Consider the following 17,716-nt stretch of genomic DNA (forward strand, 5'->3'; position numbering starts at 1 on the left):
GATGCTGAGTTTTACTGATTTCACACTAATAAACACACTGAACGGCTACAAATATGACCTATAAGAAAAGACTTTTATTAGTGAAAACAGCATTAAAATTACTGAATATCAACTCCAGAATTTTATCACAATGGTTCAGTTTACATGAAACAATAATGAAACTATACATTGCAATTCGTTGTTGGGAGAACTGAGCTTACTATGATTTTCAAAGACTTCCATGAGCAGTATCCATTACACAACATGGCTTCCTCAGGTTGGTAACCAGCAACACAGGACATGATCTAGTATGTGTAAGGTACCGACTAAGAGAGATGCGTCGTTCAGAAATGTAGAAGTGATGCTTTGTATTCTTTCATTACATAGTCCTATAATTTCTCTGAAGACCTTATTCATGAGCTTTTTAAGGTAAACAAGTAATTTCTCATTTCTGACATTATTGATGAAATCACTAGATCTTCTATCTAGCCAGTGTCTACAAAAGCAAACTAAGGTGAAGGGCTGAACAATTCTTTCCTGGTTCTGGATACTGTAGTCCATGGATCTGGTAATTATTATGATTTAATGAAAAATTGGAATCTTTTTATTCTCAACAGCAATTATTTGGCTCGACGTATTTAAGCAGGTGTCTCACAGCCCCACTTCATTTCCCCTCTGTAGACACAGGAACAACAGGCTAAATGTAACCTTTAAAAAATTTAAGAAGTCCTATTCTTTCATGTAAGATGGACAACACAGTTTGCCTTCCTGGATTTCCCCTTCTGTAATGCAATCTTATCAACCAGTGGAAACTAACACAAAACAAAATTCAACACTAGATTAAGGGCAATTTTGTCCAAAATAAGTTATTAAAATTCATTTAGCCTCCTGTTTGCTTTTAATTTAACAAAGGACAGATAACCAGCAAATCCAAAATTGAGGATTCACAATTATCAGGTGAACTTGATATTTGTTGCCAGTTATTCCCGGTAAGTGAAGCCACAAACAGGATATTTTAGTTCAGCCCATCTGACCATCGTGACTAATTGAATGAGCACTGGAAATGAAGCCAAACCTTCATTTGATAACACTCGTCTACATAACTGAGTGGCCGCGGCCCAAAGCCCTCTGCTCTGTACTCACTAAGAACTAAACTAAGTCACACAATCATGGGATGTATATCCTGTGATATGTAAAACATTTAGTCCAAAAGCACTTGTATGTGCTATCTATACTGTTTACTTCTTCAGCATAGCTAGGTACAGACCTAAAACCACAACACCATTACATTCTCTCTCTGTTTCACTCTCTCTTTATGTCCCTTCCCATAAGGCAATGTGCAGAAGCATTTAAATAAATATTTAAGATTGAATATTAATATTTGCTTATCTGCAGTTATGTCAGATCCCAACTGATTAATGGGAATGGGCTGCCAGTGGAAAAGAACACAGATTGCAAAGATGTCGGAAAAGAAAGCATCTCTTAACAGAGATTTAGCAATTATATTTAATACAAACAGTATTCTAAAGCTCTATATCTTACCCTCAAATCTAGGTGAAAAGATCAATTTGGTTACTGCTTTATTTCTTCTGAAAGATAATGAAAAGATAAATATATTTAACAAACTGTGGCTTCAGAAATACCATTGTAGCAAACAATTTTATTAATACTTTCATAAAAATGGCATTTAATAAATTCTCTCTAATACCTTGGTATTATTAAAAGCAAACAAAAGTCATTAAAACAGTTTCTTTCTGTGATTTACATTAGCTTTTATAGCGTGACTGGATTTTTATCTTATAAACTAACCTAAAATACTGATAACCAAATCAGGGTAAAAACAATACAATGTGTTTTCTTTACTTTATTTCAAAATAGTGATTATAAATACATTCTTAATATATTTTCTCCCCAGCTCTTTGGATGCGACAACAATAACAACAACTACAAAAACAAAACAAAAACAAAAACAAAAACCTCACTGTGCTCATTTCATATGATGTCAAAGTACAAATCATGCAAAAGATACTATAGATTACTATTACTGCCATACATTTCTAGGTGTGTTCTGTTACTTCTGCAGTACCTGCTGACGTTACCCATGAGGCCATGCCCTGTATACTTTATGCATCCTACGGCTTAAAGAAACAAAAATACTTTAAAAAAGCAACAAAAGAAAGCTGGTCTTAAATGGTTTTCTAATTAATATATTTAGTCTATTTTTCAGAATGGAAAACTAAATATAGAATATAAATTGCTTATACACTTGAATCACTGTATTTTAATAGCTGCTTTCTCATAAAATTACACAAAGATTTACTCTTAAAGAATTGAATAATTTTTATTGATTTCATAAAAAAATAATTTAAAACTTGATTTATATTACATGGACATAATATATTATCTCAACCCCTTCACTAATTTCATACGATCTAATCTTCTTCACAACCATTCTAACAGAGTCCAAGCAAGCGATACAATGCCAAGAAGCCCATGATGTGTCAGACCACATTACAAGTGAGCACTTCTTGGATTCTCTAGATTTGAATCAAATCTACCAAAGATGCTGCACTGACATATAGATCGTTCCTCAAGGGGTTAAACTAACATCAAGGTTATAGTTGAAGCCAACAAAATGTAGATACAGTATCTTAACTGCTCTTGTACTCAACTCAAAACTTATGCCTAACTACCGTATCATAAAATGTACAAATAGAACTAATGAGAGACAGGTGCAAAACAGTATACACTGTATAACGTAGGCACAATGACTTTAGTTAAGGAAAATAGATCAGCCTTAACCAAGGATTTGTTACTGTTATTCACTTACAGTTAAAACTTCCAAAAAACCACACACATTGAAATTACTTTTTTAAAAAAGTTGAACATTTAATACCTTTCGGCAGAAGAGTATGAGATAGCCAATATGCTACAGCAAGCTTTGAGATGGTGGCAGGTACTCTTGCCATGGACAACTGCAGAAACCTCGAAACCTCTTCAAAGCATCACTGCACTGAATGAAAGGCATCATCCCAATGACCTATTATCCCCAGATCATGGATACAGCTTTCTGGTTCCTCCCATAAGTGTCTACTTAAGATTCCTCAATCCATACTTTATTGACAGGATAAACTAAAACACATTCTTTGAAGCCTTTGCGTCTTTATCCTGTCAGTATGCATTAGGAGCCCTTTAATCCATGGATGCATGCAAGCATGGTAATGGCATATTAAAAGTCCTTATGAAATTGTAGATGAAAACACACTGTTGGGCACACATCTTCATGTCTTTTCTTTCAAGATCAGAAAGCAAGTATTTGTATTTTTTTAAATATTCATATAAAGTTTTCACAGACATTGTCATGAAAATTAAAACTACACATTAAAGTTTTAAGAGCACCAGCACATACATATGGAGACAATTTTTTCAGCTATTTAAAAAAAAATCTCCAAATTATCTATATGTATGCATATACACCCAAATACACACACACAGGCACACACACACATACACACACACTCTCTAAGAATGCCAAGTTGTTTATTTTTTTTTTAAATCCTGGAACAAACATATAAAGCCCTGAAATTAGTACTAATGAAGGGACTACTGTTACAACTTTAGCCATAATATCATTTTGGAAGCTGTGCCAAAACATCTGCCACTTGAAGTTCATGAAGAATGTCTATGTTTACCTTCTTGGTCATCTCATTGATTAATATAGTAATTATAAGAGATGGAGCACAAAGAAATATACATATGCAGGCAGGCCAAGAAGGTAATGTGTTTCAGGATGTCACTGCTAATTGGGAGCTCCTAAAAATCTTTGTTGGCTCCCATTATCGAGTCCTTCCTTTGACCAATTTTGACTTGGAAGTTTAACGGCACAAGCAAACACAGTGGCGTAGCATTTGTAGTTGCAGACTGTGAACTCAACTGAGACCAATGAAAACATTTTACAGTGCGGCTTTGATAGCCGAGATTACCATGATGTTCACTGCTCTACTGGATTATCTGATAGTAGCTGGAATGATGACAGAACAGGATACTGATGCATACGGGATATAACTATTAACCTTACTCATTAATTTTTTAAAAATATTTGTAGTGAAAACTATTTGAATTAAGCTCATAGAATCCTGAAAAGCAAGACAACTGATGGCAAATAACAACTGCCCCAGACACGAGACTATAAAACTAAGGAACTTATTTTAAAATGCACAGTTGGTAACAAATCTGAAGATAATATGCTGAATTCTCAAGAATAGCACAGAACTGTTTTTTTGTATTTTTTGTGTTTTTGTGGTTTTTTTTGTTTTGTTTCGTTTTTAAATTATACCTGATCACAATGTCCAGAATATTTCTGTACACAGAAGCTTCAGTTTCGGTTTGGTATATTTTCTTCTGTCTAAATTGATACATATTGATAAATTCCCTGTGACCAGGAAAACAAGTCAGGCATATTAAATACATATTAAGGAGTACATATTTTCCTATTTAGTATACAAAGAACTTCATAAATATGAATTATGTTACAAAAATAGCTTTGGGTGCGCTCACACGGTAAGCACTTTGCTAATTTCGGACAACCTTTAAGGATTGCAGGTATTTCACGTAACTGAGAACAAACTGTAATGTTAGTTTAATTTGAGCCTTGTTTAATTCTGATAAACATTATGTATTTCTTCAGATCACCACAAATGCTATGTAACTCACATTGACGTTTTTCTTTTAGGTTTTATGTATAGACAGGTAATGCTTAAAGTGTTCAAATTTATTTTATAGTTAGGTAATGCATGATATATTTTACACAAATATTTGTACAATTTAACATTATAAATCCAGTGGTTTCAAGATGCAGGCCATAAAGTTTACCGATTTACAAATACTATCGAATGTTCTCTCTTTGCATGCTTTTTTTTTTAAACTTTTCAGATAATCTTTACACAGAGTTGTTACAATGCCACAAATCAAAAGGATTTATTCCAGTTCCACCGACTTGATCTGCGTGCAAGCTGAAGGACCCAGCTGGGTACAAACACCGGTACCAGTTTTCTCCAGTTGGCTTTACAAAGCACGAAGAGACGAAGGTTTTGCATCGGGGTACAAAACAGATTTGCCTCTTGAGGTTAAATTCAGTGTATTATGTATATAAAGCATCCCTTTGGCAACAGAGTTTGCAGTATCCCCACAGGACTCCACAGTATAGGTTTTATGTAGTAAAATCTAATAAGGAATTCTCTTCTACTGGACACATCTTTGCAGCTACAGTTAATGAGACAGCCTCCGAAACACCTGCCTCTATGCCTATTGATAATATAGTATTTGGAAGTTAGAAGTCAACAAAAGGCACTTTCATCATTAAATAAATGTCCTCTGTATGAAGTGAGATTGCATGACCTAGATCTTGTTCAAAGCTGTCTGCTCCTCAAGGACCTGTAGGTAGTCAGGGGAACTCTGGAGTTTTGCCTTCAGTTCAAAATACTCGCTGCTCTTCCTCTGCTCCACGACAATTTTACTGTGGTTGCCGCCTATCAGTGACTTCTTGTTTTTTTTGTCTTGTTGTTTTTCTGGATAGCGGATCTCAAAGCCACTGACGCCTATGCTGTTGTACTCCTTTTTGTTTTCCAGAAAATTCTGAATAAACACATTGGAATCCCTGCTCGGGAATAATTCATCCAGCTCATCAATTGTGCTCAGTCTCTTCCTGCTATCCACGTGTAATAAATCTTTCTCCTTGTCGGCAACATTTCTCATAACGACTTTCTGTCCTGGAGGATCTGAAAACATGAAGCCGGTTTCGGACTCTTTCAAACCGCAGGTGTGGCTCTTGCTCATCTGCTCTATGGTTTGTGGGATGAAAGCTTCGGTGCCCAGTCCGTCTTTTTTATTGGTCTTGTGGTCATGCTTCCTCAGCTGCAGCTGCATGGAGCCACACTCAGGATTCCCCAGGCCCTCGTGCTTGACCGTGGGTTTCTTGTTTCGCCGCAGCACAAAAACAAGAAGACAAAAGGCAACGAACACAGTTAGGATGAGGACCACTAAGATACTGAGGATTAAAATAGACAGAGGCACCGGGCCACCGGGAGGACTTCGAATGGGACCCAGCGGGGTGGTGAATGTCATGGCAGGTGCAGGGCTCGTTAAGGGCGCAGATGGCTTGTTTAAGAGCTTGGGACATAAGATTTCATTTTTGAGGGACTTCAGTTCGATGTTGGCAAACTGCACAGGTGTCTCACATTTCAGTTCTTTCATGACAATCCCGTCATTCAACTTCTCCAGCCACAGCTTTAACGCCACCAAGTCACAGGTGCAGTCCCAAGGGTTGCCCTCCAAGTCAATCTGTGTAAGAGACTGCAGCTGATCGAGGACCCCGCTGACAGGCAAGTACATGAACTTGTTGTTCCTCAGGTTCAGTCTGGCGAGGGGCGCTCCCGAAAAAATGTAAACAGGCAGGCTCTTCAAGAGATTGTTGTTTAAGTACAGTAACTGCAAATTTGGCATTGAGTCAAAGGTGCCTGCTAAGATCTCCTTAATCAAATTGTACTCCAAATACAGATACTGCAGGTTATGAAGGCCTGAAAATATTTCAGGATAGAGTCTTTCAATCTGATTGCCATTGAGATACAGCCTGCGTAAATTAGTGAGATTGTGGAATACATCTCCCTTGATCACTGTAATCTGATTGCTGCCTAAATGGAGCAAATCCAGTCCTTCAAACTCGGCGAAGTCAGCGATGTCCACGTCTTTGATGCTATTGCCATTGACATGCAACTTCTTGGCATTTAAAGGCTTCGGTACCAGTTCAGACATGGACTGTATATTTTTCTCTTGGCAGTTGACACTCAGTCCCAGATCCGAAGGGTATGTTTTGCAAAAGCAGGGTGCTGGGCAAGGTGTCAGAGGAGGCACCCTTGTTTGGTAAGACACAATCTGACTGAGATTGCGGTTGGAGAGGGATTTGCCTGCCACGATTCCAGAGATCTTGGAAGGATTTGTGGTTTTCGGTGGTTTGGTCACTAATCTGTGTAAGGATGTTTGGGTCGTGTGACCATTGGGAGTTGTGAAGCCATTCTCCAGCTGCGATGGAGGCAGGATTCGTACATCAAAATCACTGCCTGTGCCCATGGGGCATAATTCTTGTTTGTTGGTTTCTTTTAAAAGCCTTCCGTATAAGTCACTGGGAGTTTCGCAGATAGCCTCTCCTATGTAAATGTTATATGGCATATTCTCCAGCCAAGCTTTTAAAGGCAACAAATCACAGCTACAGTTCCAAGGGTTATCTTCCAGTTGCAGTTCAACAACACGGCCTATGTGTTCCAGAACTCCGATATAGGGGAGCTTCTGGATTCTGTTCCCTCGTATATCCAGATGGGTCAGAGATGCGAATCGGAAAATATTATCAGGAAGGAATGAAATCAGATTGTCATTAAGAATGAGAACTTTCAGTTTGTGGAGCTTATTGAAGGCTCCTCGTTCAATATACTTGATTAAATTGTAGTCAGCCTGGAGATACTCCAAGTTCTCTATGCCAAGGAAAGTGTCAGCTCGGAGAATCTTTAATTCATTGTTGTTCAAGTGCAACTGCTTTAATGCACTGAGCCCAAGAAAGGCTCCTCCCTCAATGTTCTGCAGTTTATTATTTCCCAGCTGCAGGGATACTGCGTGTGAAAAATTCAAGAATGTATTTGGATAGAGGATATTTAAAAAATTGTTTTGGAAATTGAGGTGATAAAAATTAGACCACGGTGGTTTCAGCTGATTTGGTCTGTAGACCGAAACCTTCTCACAGTTGACATAGAGCACATTCTCGACTGACACGCAGGAGCACACATTGCAAATTTCCACTGATATGTCAGAATCTGCATTTGTCGAAGAAATCAGGGCTGACAAAATCAGAAAGAGCCAAAGAAACATCTTCTTGCAATCAGCAAACAACTTTATGCTTCTGAATAAAGAGAAATAATCTAAAAAATAAAAAGAAAACATTTTTTCAATGATCATTACTTGAAAAAGTAACTTGCGTTTACATCATACCATAGTGAACACGTGGCTGTAATGATTAGCTTTGTATTTTGCTGCAAGTAGTCTCACTCAGGTGAACAATAACTGCCATGAATGCCATCAGTTTTATTTCCATACCTGTAGTTTATACACATTTTACATGTGCAGAACACACAACAAACAACAGGAGAAACAGGCTTAAATGTGCTTAAACCTTTACAATCTGAAAATATTTGATCTACATGGGCCATCAAACTCCACCCTTGAACACACACCTTTTGCAACTCTAATGACTGATCCCAGGTCATCAACTCTGCCTTTGTAGTTTGCACCACAAAGGCATTGCAATCTACTCTCTGGGCTTCAGCTTGTTACGAGGCCAAACAGAGGAGATATTAGAGCCCTGGGTTCAACGAAGGGTGGCAATGGGAGGGACTGGGGTGCTATAGAGGGGACAGTCAAAAGAACAAGGAAGAAGGAGCCCTGGGAAGAGATCTGCCTGAGCTTCAGCCTACAGGTAAGCACACTGCCACGAGCCAGTTCACTTCTGTGCATGGCTGCCTTAAAAACCACAGATGACCCAGTGAGATTCTAGAAAAATAACTGAGTAGGAAATGGCCAAATTTTAATTTCAAGTAAATACACAGTACCTAATTTCCTGTCAGTCATCTCCCAATGGGGGCGGGGGGGGGAACTTTTGTCTCTGGGTCCCTGAAAGGAGGAGAGAAACCTTCTTGCTCCTGAATTGCCTAGCTGACATTCAGACAGCTTTCCCACCCCCCCCCAAGAACTGGCTCTCCTGTCTACCTGGCCCACTTCTATTCCTTTACATGCCATTTTGAACCAGGTCCGACGACTGACACTTGGCTCAGGTGCTTATCTCCTTTACTTTGACCACAGACTAGCACTGCTGAGGAAGTGGAGTTCACACACTACAATCCTTGAGTGCTTTTATCTGCAGCACCAGATACATTTAGTATAGTAGATGTCTTAAAATCATCACTTCCCAAACACCCCCTCCCAATATCACCACCCTATGTCTCTGTCTATAAACAAATCACGAATCACCTAGTGGAGTTTAATGCTTAGCAAATTAACCCGTTGTAGCCATTTCCTTAAATACTGCGTGCATATACAAATATATGCAATGTTTCCCGGAAAAGCCTAAAAGGAAAAGCAAGCACTGTGCATTGTACTGATGCAATTTTAGCCATGTGAGTCTTTTCCATCTTGAATGGGAAGCTGGCTGCAATTTCAATATGGTTACCACCAAATATTAATTAAATAAATAAATTATCCAGGAACACACGATGAGGGAATGATACAAAGAAGTGTCACACAGAAACTCCTTTGTTTATTTTGCCCACGAGGAATCAGCTAGTGGTAAAACCAAAGAAGTCTCAAGGTAGACCATCCATTAGCCACGACCCAGAAAGATTTGCATTTTAAGTAGTTTGGTTCCGAATACAGCCCGCAATGCCAGATGCTCCTTGCCCGCCATATAGACATGCATTTCCCCTATTCACCGTGATAGTTTGATTGGCAGTGCAAAAAGAAGTCATAAATTCTTAAGTATGACATCATCCAAGGCAACTTTCATTGTAAAATCAAAATTTCACATGATCAAAATAAAACAAAACAAAAAAACCGAATAACCTGAATTCAGTACAAAAACAAGAACAAGGAGCATCAGCAGATCTGAAATTGCATAAGGAGCTGCCCTCCTCGTAATTTCTACTTTAAATAGCAAGGGGGGAAAAAGCCACAAGGACGAGCTAGGAAGTTCCCAAATGCATCTCCTGTGAAACAGAGAAAGCCGCAGGCAGCCGGAGTGTCAAGCGAGGGAGAGGGGGAGTTGATCACCAGGGAAGAGGGACTGAAAGGGCAAGAGACCATGGGGTAGTGGTGATAGGAGGCAAGAGAGCTAGAAGGGAGCTAGAAAGAGGGGAAGGGGGGCACTGAATGTAAGCGAAAGAAACCTCCCATTCACATGGTACCACTAAAACACACACATTTTAAAATCGGGGGAAAAAAGGAAAATAAGAACCCCCCCCCCACACACACACACACAAAGTATGAGTTGGGTACCAAAAGCCATCTCTCGGGCTGGCGGGAGCGGCGCGTCTGCCAAGAGCGGCCCGTCTCCCATCTACCTCTCCGTCTCTCGATCTCTGTGCCCTGCAAGACGCTCGGCTCCCACAGCCGGCCGGGACCGCACAAACCTGGCTAGCCTTACCACATATCCGGCATCCACCAGAGTGCCGTTCCTGGCGCTCCGCGCCCGTGCGGAAGGAGCCGGCCTGCGGGGGACAGACGCCTGCGGGGGGTGGGCCGAGGTGGCTCCCCTGGAGCTGGCAGGAGAAACGTCCGCCCGCCAGCCTAGGCGGGAGTGGGGGGCTTGGCCGAGAGACGCGGTCACTGTCGCCCCCTGTGCGCTACCTCGGGCCGGCGGCGACGCGGCTGGAGGGGCTGCAGGCGATGGCGCGTACCGCAATGTTTTGCCGCATCCCGGTGCCCGGAGCCGGCGCGCAGCCCCCTCCCGGGTGCCGGGTCCCGGGCCCAAGCAGCAGCCTCGTGGGTCGGGCAGCAGAGACGGGGACCGTTCGGGATGTCGTGGGGGCCTTCAGCTCCGCTGCGCACACATTTCTCCGCGCGCTCCCGTCCCACAAGGGGCAGCTATTGGAGTTTTCATCCGCCTCTCTAGACCCGGGCGTGCGGTGGTTGAGGGGTCAGAGGCGCCCAGCTCAGGCCACGAGGCCGAGGGCCACAGGGGCGTCACTGGCCCGCTTGTCACAGGCAGAGTGACCCGGTGGCTTCGTGGCCGAGAGCGGCGGTCCAGGCACCCCCTACCCCCCCACACACACCCTTCCAACCCCTCCTCACACACACACACTGACCAGCCACAGAGTGCTTCTCTCACCAAGCCAAAAATCAGCTCAACATTTGGGCATCTTGCAAAGTCGCGCTGCCAGCACTTGCCCGGCTTTGCAGGGCTTTTAGAGTTACCCACGGGCTTCTCTCGTATTCCGTGTTGCTGAGTGCCAGTAATCTCCGACCAGCTCGGGGCCCACTGCCCTGAGCCCCCGATCCACGTCCGCCTAGAGTGCTTGTGAGGGGGGCGCAGAAAAAGCCAGCGCAGCGGCCCCGACAGCCTGAGCTGCCCTAGACCAGGACACTTTCCCCGCCGCCCCGGCTGCCCGGGGAGGCAGCGATGTTAAGGACACCGGATTCTTTTGGTCCTCAGGGACTTGCGACCGAGCGCGCCGTGGGTAGGCAAGCCGGGTGGTGGTGGGGTAGCCACTATGGTCGCTTTGGCCACTCCGCCGGCCCCAAGCCAACACGACCCAAACTAAAAATAATAAGCTACCTGCCTCCCTCCGCGCGCACGCGCGTGTACACACACACACACACACACACACACTCGCGCTACCGAACCAAGCGGGGAAGAGGCAGCGAGTGTCGGTGCAACTCGCGCAGCCCCGCTGGAAATTCACCCACCTCCGGAGCCCAGCAGCTCTCGCAGGGGCCGCCGCGCCGCGATCCGCTCTGCAGTTTCCACGATGGTCTCTACGTGATCCGGGATAGAGCTGCTCCGCGCCGGCTCGCCCGTCAAACCCACCAAGCAGTCCTCGCAGGCAAGCAGGCGGGCAGCGGCGCGCGCGCGCGCACCCGGCCAGACACCGCGCGTGCACCCAGCCCCTCGCACACGGGCTGCACCTTTACATACACGCGCCGAATCCCCGCCCCCGCCCCCGCCCCCCCTACACCCCGCACACACGCAGCTTCCCTCCCGAAACTCAGGAACCTCGACCCCCGCACATTGCTGAGGCCCCCTGTCCTCCATCCAGACACCTCCACTTGATTCCTCTTCTACCCACACGCCAAGAAAGCGCACTTTCCTCCAGGCATCCGCCCCCTCTTTATGCCTAAAACACCCCCTAGGGAGGAGCGACCCCTTTCCTCACGCGTAGAGACCCCAGTCTCCAAACGCGAGCGCGCCAACCTCCATCCTCCCACCACATACACGCACACTCGGGTCCTTTCTCCTCCCTCAGTCCCCTAAGAACGAAGGCGCGCGCGCGCGCGCACACACACACACACACACACACACACCCGGGGCGTTCCTTTGAGAGAGCAACCAAGAACCCTGGCAAAGCCAAAGAAACGTCGGAGGTGGGGGAGGGGGCGAAGGGAGGCAGATAGGGTCGTCGAGTCTACGCGGGATTGAATAATTCCAGGATCGAGGGGGGTGAGTCAACAACAATGACATTCAAAGGCAACAATCGCACTTGGGCTTTGTATAACGGGTACAGTACCTTCGGCTAATTGTCACCCCGCAGATCAGAGGGCTCCGGGAATACTTCTTCGGCAGCGGGCGATCCTGGATGGAGCCTTCTTGGGACCAGTTTCCTGCGATCCAGTAGTATCCTCACTCCCCCTACCTGTGTGCGCGTAAGGGGCTGGGGGCTTTAAGGCAAAAGTGTGAGGCTTTAGCCCAGAGTGAGACTTATTTAGTGGGTTAATTCTCCGCACCTTAGAACTCTGCGCGAGCCTTCGGTGTAGAACGGGTTAAGCAGTACGATTAGAGCTGGAGATGGGGTGAGGGGGAGAGGGGGAGAGGGATAGAGGCAAGAGAGGTGTGGGACTGGGAGAGATGCCGCACTTGCGACCAAAAGAAGAAAAAAAAATCTGCTTTGGCTACTGAGCATGCCCAGTTCCCAGCTCGAGCCCTATAAGGGAGGCATTGTGTGCGTTCCACTTCTCCGGGCTTTGGTGGTGACCGGGAGGGGACTTTGGTTGGGGAGGGTGGTGGTGAATGAGAGGCTTTAGGGAAGGGGGGCAAGGTTTGGAGCTTTGGGGCTGTGGGGGAAGAGACCCATGGGATACCTTGGGGAGTCAGAAAGGAGACAACGGAAGGGACTACGAAAAGTCACTTTGGTAGCCCCCTCACTATCTTGTCTATACCAAAGAGGCTTTAGCAATTGAATCTCAAATATCCAGAGGCTGCAAATCCAGCGTGTGGATTGTCTAGGCCCCTTTCTTCTACCCATTTGCTAGTGCTTCCACAACAGAGTAGGAATATCCCGGGGAAAGGCTAATGTTCAAACGAGTTTCGTGCAGACTGGGAATTTAGTTAAAAAGCTTGGCAAGAAAGCAAATGTACCTGTGGGGCGGGGGACTTTGGCTATCCTGTGTGTATTTCAAATACCTGGCTTTCCTAAGGAGGAAAGGCTAAAACGGTCGTTTTACTCCCCTTCCCCCAACCTTGCTGTTTTTGTAGGTGCTTGGCTAAGAAAAACAACTCTCTCTCTTTACTTTGTGTCTGTGGGGATAAACTGGCTCCAGGTAAATAGAGCTAAGTTATAAATGGCAAGTATTTTCCTTAGCCCATTTTCGCCACATTTCAGGTAATACTGCAGGGCCCATTTCTTCAGGACCTATGTTCTGCCTAATCCACTTATTCAAATTCCAGTCGCTCTAGCCACAATAGGGTATAGTCAGGACCCAGAAATGCTTTTACTTAAAAATGAAAAACTCTTTAAACTAAAACTAGCAATAGCTTTGAAACCAGAATTTGGCTGTCTGCCTGAACTCCTACAGTTAAACATTTACCATAATTGGTTGATGTTTAAAGGCCTCAAATCTAGGCAAAAAAATCCGATGAGCAAAGGATTTATTACATTATTTGTGGATACTGTCCTATCTTCTATATTATCTGTGGTATCTATTCATACATAAGTTCCAGTTCTTTCATTTTTGTCATTTCATGAGGCTGTCTTCAGGTTATATTCATGCAAATGTTTGCTGGGCACAGCATGTATATAGAGATGCATGTACAATAGTTAAATGAATACTTAAATAGATATGTGTATATAGGCATATTTTCTTATGACCTTGGTAAATATTGCATCTTTCATTAAGAATCTTTTCTCTACCCCCACTCTTTACTGTCCTTAAAAATTTTGTCTTCTTCTCTTTTAAAAACCTAGAGGCAGAAATTGAGTGGGCAGCAATGGTAAATTTTGCTGTATTCCATGTAAAATCCGTTACGAAATAGCATTACTTAAGGAAACACTAAAGGATCCGTCCATAACAACATAGGCACTTGTGCAGCTCCTCTTAGTAAGGTGAAATTTGTTTCCTCCATAGGTAACAGCTGCAGTATGTTGAAAAATCCCTCTACTGTTGTACATTTGAACAAAACAGATCCTGCTAATTAAGAACTCACATTTGCATTATATTGTATAATGCAATTTGAAAGTGGTAATGGATACCAAAACAAGTTGGCATTTATTCTAAATGCAAAGGACTCAGGAAGCTACAATATATTTTATCAGGATAGAGGAATTGTTTGTCCTTTACTATAAATGTTAACAAGATTCAATAGAATGAGCAAAAAAATTTTACGTGAAAATATAATGCACATTCCAAGCACTGTGATAGCTGAAAAGGCCAGATTTGGACAGTAAATATCAGATGATTTAAATGCCTACCTTTATTCAACTTTAGAAACTGTTCTTGAGAGTTGACTGTAATTCGACCGTAATAACTGTGAAATGTTCTTTTTCATATGGGTATGGAGACAGAAGTCTGAAAACAAGTACACCTAGAAAATCAATAAGCTACAATTAATAATAGTGCTAAAATCTTATCTGTGATTAATATCCAAGTCATTAAAATGAATGCTTTCATATAACACATTTTGCTGCTTAAAAATGATAAAGTGGATACTCCTAAAAATAACATAGAAGTAACAGCTTCCATGCCTTCTGCTTCTTTTGCTTTCAAATTTAAAAACCCAATCCTTTAGTCCTGCAGTCTCTTTTCTAGCTCCTTGAATGACACGTGATATCCATATAGAACAATAGTAAACTAAAGGAAATTGCTAGCTTAAAAAAAGGAAGTAAATGTATAAATAAAGTGTTAAGAAAACTCCAGCACTATTTATGGCAATGGAAAGAAACACAAAGTTGATGTTCTTCCTAAAATATATGAATGCAAATATTGTGAGACAGATTTGCAATAGCTTCATTGTTTTTCTACAAATGTTCCATCGTACTTAATCTTGGCTTTGCCAGGAGTACAACTGGAACCACAGGACTACGCCGATTTGCTGTGTCTCCCTCTTTCAGGGCAAATAAACAACTGCCCAGGAATTGCACCAAGCTCCAGGATAGCCTTAATTCCAAAGACAGTTTTAGTCAGTCAAATGCTACCATTCACAAATGAGTAAAACACCAACAAAACTTGGCCCTTTTCAGTGGTCTTGCACTCTCATATTCCTCATTTATCCTGCCTTGTCTTGCTGGGGTTTTTTTTGTTTTTGTTTTTTTTTTGACTTGAGTAATCTCTACTCCTGACGTGGGGCTCAAACTCAGGAACCTAAGGACTGAGCAGCCAGGCGCCCCCTGTCTTGTTGCTGTTTAAAATCAATTTAGCCTTAATTTTGGTATCCAGGTATCACACACAGATCTTTCAGTGTATGTTAATTTCGAAAATATATTTACACTCTGGCATTTAAGAAATTACGAATTTGGCATCTCTCGAATTGGAATACAAGAAAGTTCTGAAGATGTTAACATATCTCCTGGGAAGAGACGTTTCTAAGACCAAATAAGTTTAGAAGACCCTTGCTTCCATAAAGCTAAACAGTTTTTTAAACTTTGGGATTTCTCAGCAAATTCAATGGTATTAAAAATGCATTCTGACTTACAAGGGGAGAGGGATATAGCATGTATCATTTCCCAAACTTACTTGACTATGTAAGCCTTTTTTGTTTTAATCACATACACTTTGAGAAACCTTGTACTAATTGCTCATTTTTGCAAATTTTGTGGAAATCAGGAGCTGAAGGGTAGCTTTCAGATCATAATCTAATCCATACCATAGAAACTACTATCTATTGGGTGCCTCTTCTTCTTAGCCATATTGCCTCCAACATTATTTCCTTTAGTTCTCTGAACAATACTGCAAGGGAGAGATTTTTCTTCTTTAAAAATCAAGGTTCAGGGAAGTGAAGTGGTTTGTCCAAGGTCACACGGTAATAAGAGACAGTCAGGATTTGATCCCAGGTCTTTGACGTCTTCCACACTTTCTTGTCCACAGAGGAATCAAGGCAATTTTAGTTTTGAAAGCATAATAGATTTTCCCCTCAAAGATAAACACTTGGGACACCAATGTTTGCAAGTAGCAAAGTATTAATACTCAACACTAGGTCAAACCAATAAAGGACATGGAAAACAGTTCAGATCGATTACGTATGACAGAGTCTCTTAAATCAGCTGCTTTCCCCCTTTGCCAATAGTGGGCTTGTTACATCCATCTTGCTCTTTTAACTTTCATACCTGAGTTGATTCTGGACCTGTGATGTCTCAATTGTCTCTTATTAGAGACAGTTGCCTTTGCTACTGCTAAATGGAGCCGGGTAGAGCAGTAGTGTCTCTAAACTGACTCTGCTCTCCAGGAGGGCACTGAGTAATCAGAGAAGGTGAGGTTAGTTGATTGATTGATTAGATTATACCAACCCACGTGACCTTCCATTTTTCTGGGGTACTTCATATTACAGCTGGTAACCTGTCTCCCCACTCCCCCAGATTCTAAGGTGTCAGCTATTAATGCGTTGAAATCTGAGTACTCCAGGCATTGGCTGATTTTTCACAAATTATTTCTGGAGGATTAATAAAGAAGAATATCTTGTTTCAAAGGATCTTTGTAATTTTGGCTCCTAATGAGTACTCGTTCACAGAGCGTACTCATCCCACCTATATTCTCTAGACTAACATTTTTCTAAGCCACAGATGCTGATATAATAGCGTGTGTTCTGTTTACCTGTTTTTCTTTCTGAGTATTCTCTAACTTGAAAAAATACCATCTTTCTCACTCACTGTCAAAGATTAGAGCCCGGAAACAAGCTCCACTGCCCTCAGACAACTCAAAGATAATAAAGATCGTGAAATAAAAAATAGGAAGTTAATAGCCAAACAATCTACTGTGAGAATTACTCCCATGGGCTGTACAAGTTCCAAAACACCAACCAAAGCTTTGTCAGAAAGACAGAGAAGTTGATGAGAATCCTTCCATTTTTACCGTGCTCCATTCTATCTAGGGAACCAGAGTACTACCCCCAGCCAGCAAAACGTGATTTTTAAAAAATTTTGGAAAAATATTGAGGGTCTCTTTGTCCACTGCTTTTTATAAGAGTATGACTTTGCCTTAGACATTTAAACTTAAAACTTTCCTTCCAAATTGATCTTGTTTCTAGCCCCTCCTCTTTTGTTTTAAGAGATTCCCTTTGGACAGTTCAAAACGTGGGTCAAAATCAGGGACAGGAAACAAAAGCAGAAAAGGCATAATATGAAGATATGAGTTATGGTGTGACTGTATCCCAATTACTATATCAAAAATAAAATTTATCTCTTTCTGAAGCTCAAAGGGTGAGTCAGAGGAAAGCAGAACATCTGTGTAAGCCAGTGTCATATATCTTTGATTGACTACCTTCTTTTTCAGTTCCAAATGGGAGCTTCTATTTCTCTGATCTGACTCAAATTGAGTAATGTCTACCCACATAAGGTCTTCATGAGAAAACTGTCCCCAGTCTCGTGCCAAGGGATCACAGTATAGGAAAAACTGGCATCATAGAGAATTCCCGCTATATCTGCTGTATGCACGCAGCATTGTTGTTAATCATAGAATTTCAGGGTTTAAAGGGACCTTACAATTCTTATGGTTTAACCAC

General features: G+C 42.3%; 1 protein-coding gene across 3 annotated transcripts; it reads right to left on the reverse strand.

Moving 5' to 3' along the window:
* Window positions 1-63: 63 nt before the first annotated feature.
* SLITRK4 (SLIT and NTRK like family member 4) lies at window positions 64-12,609 on the reverse strand. 3 transcript variants are annotated; one of them, XM_034649678.1, is made up of 2 exons: window positions 12,297-12,609; window positions 64-7,943 (listed from the first exon to the last, which is right to left on the reverse strand). In XM_034649678.1, exon 2 carries the CDS (start codon window positions 7,891-7,893, stop codon window positions 5,377-5,379), a length of 2,517 nt encoding a protein of 838 aa, XP_034505569.1. In that variant the 5' UTR covers window positions 7,894-7,943; window positions 12,297-12,609; the 3' UTR covers window positions 64-5,376. The 3 variants fall into 3 exon arrangements, with proteins under 3 accessions (XP_034505569.1, XP_034505568.1, XP_034505570.1); XM_034649677.1 differs by lacking the exon at window positions 12,297-12,609 and adding an exon at window positions 11,479-12,039; XM_034649679.1 differs by lacking the exon at window positions 12,297-12,609 and adding an exon at window positions 10,049-10,111.
* Window positions 12,610-17,716: the final 5,107 nt, after the last annotated feature.

This window comes from Ailuropoda melanoleuca, chromosome X, assembly GCF_002007445.2.
Source record: "Ailuropoda melanoleuca isolate Jingjing chromosome X, ASM200744v2, whole genome shotgun sequence".
In the NCBI taxonomy this organism is placed as follows: domain Eukaryota; kingdom Metazoa; phylum Chordata; class Mammalia; order Carnivora; family Ursidae; genus Ailuropoda; species Ailuropoda melanoleuca.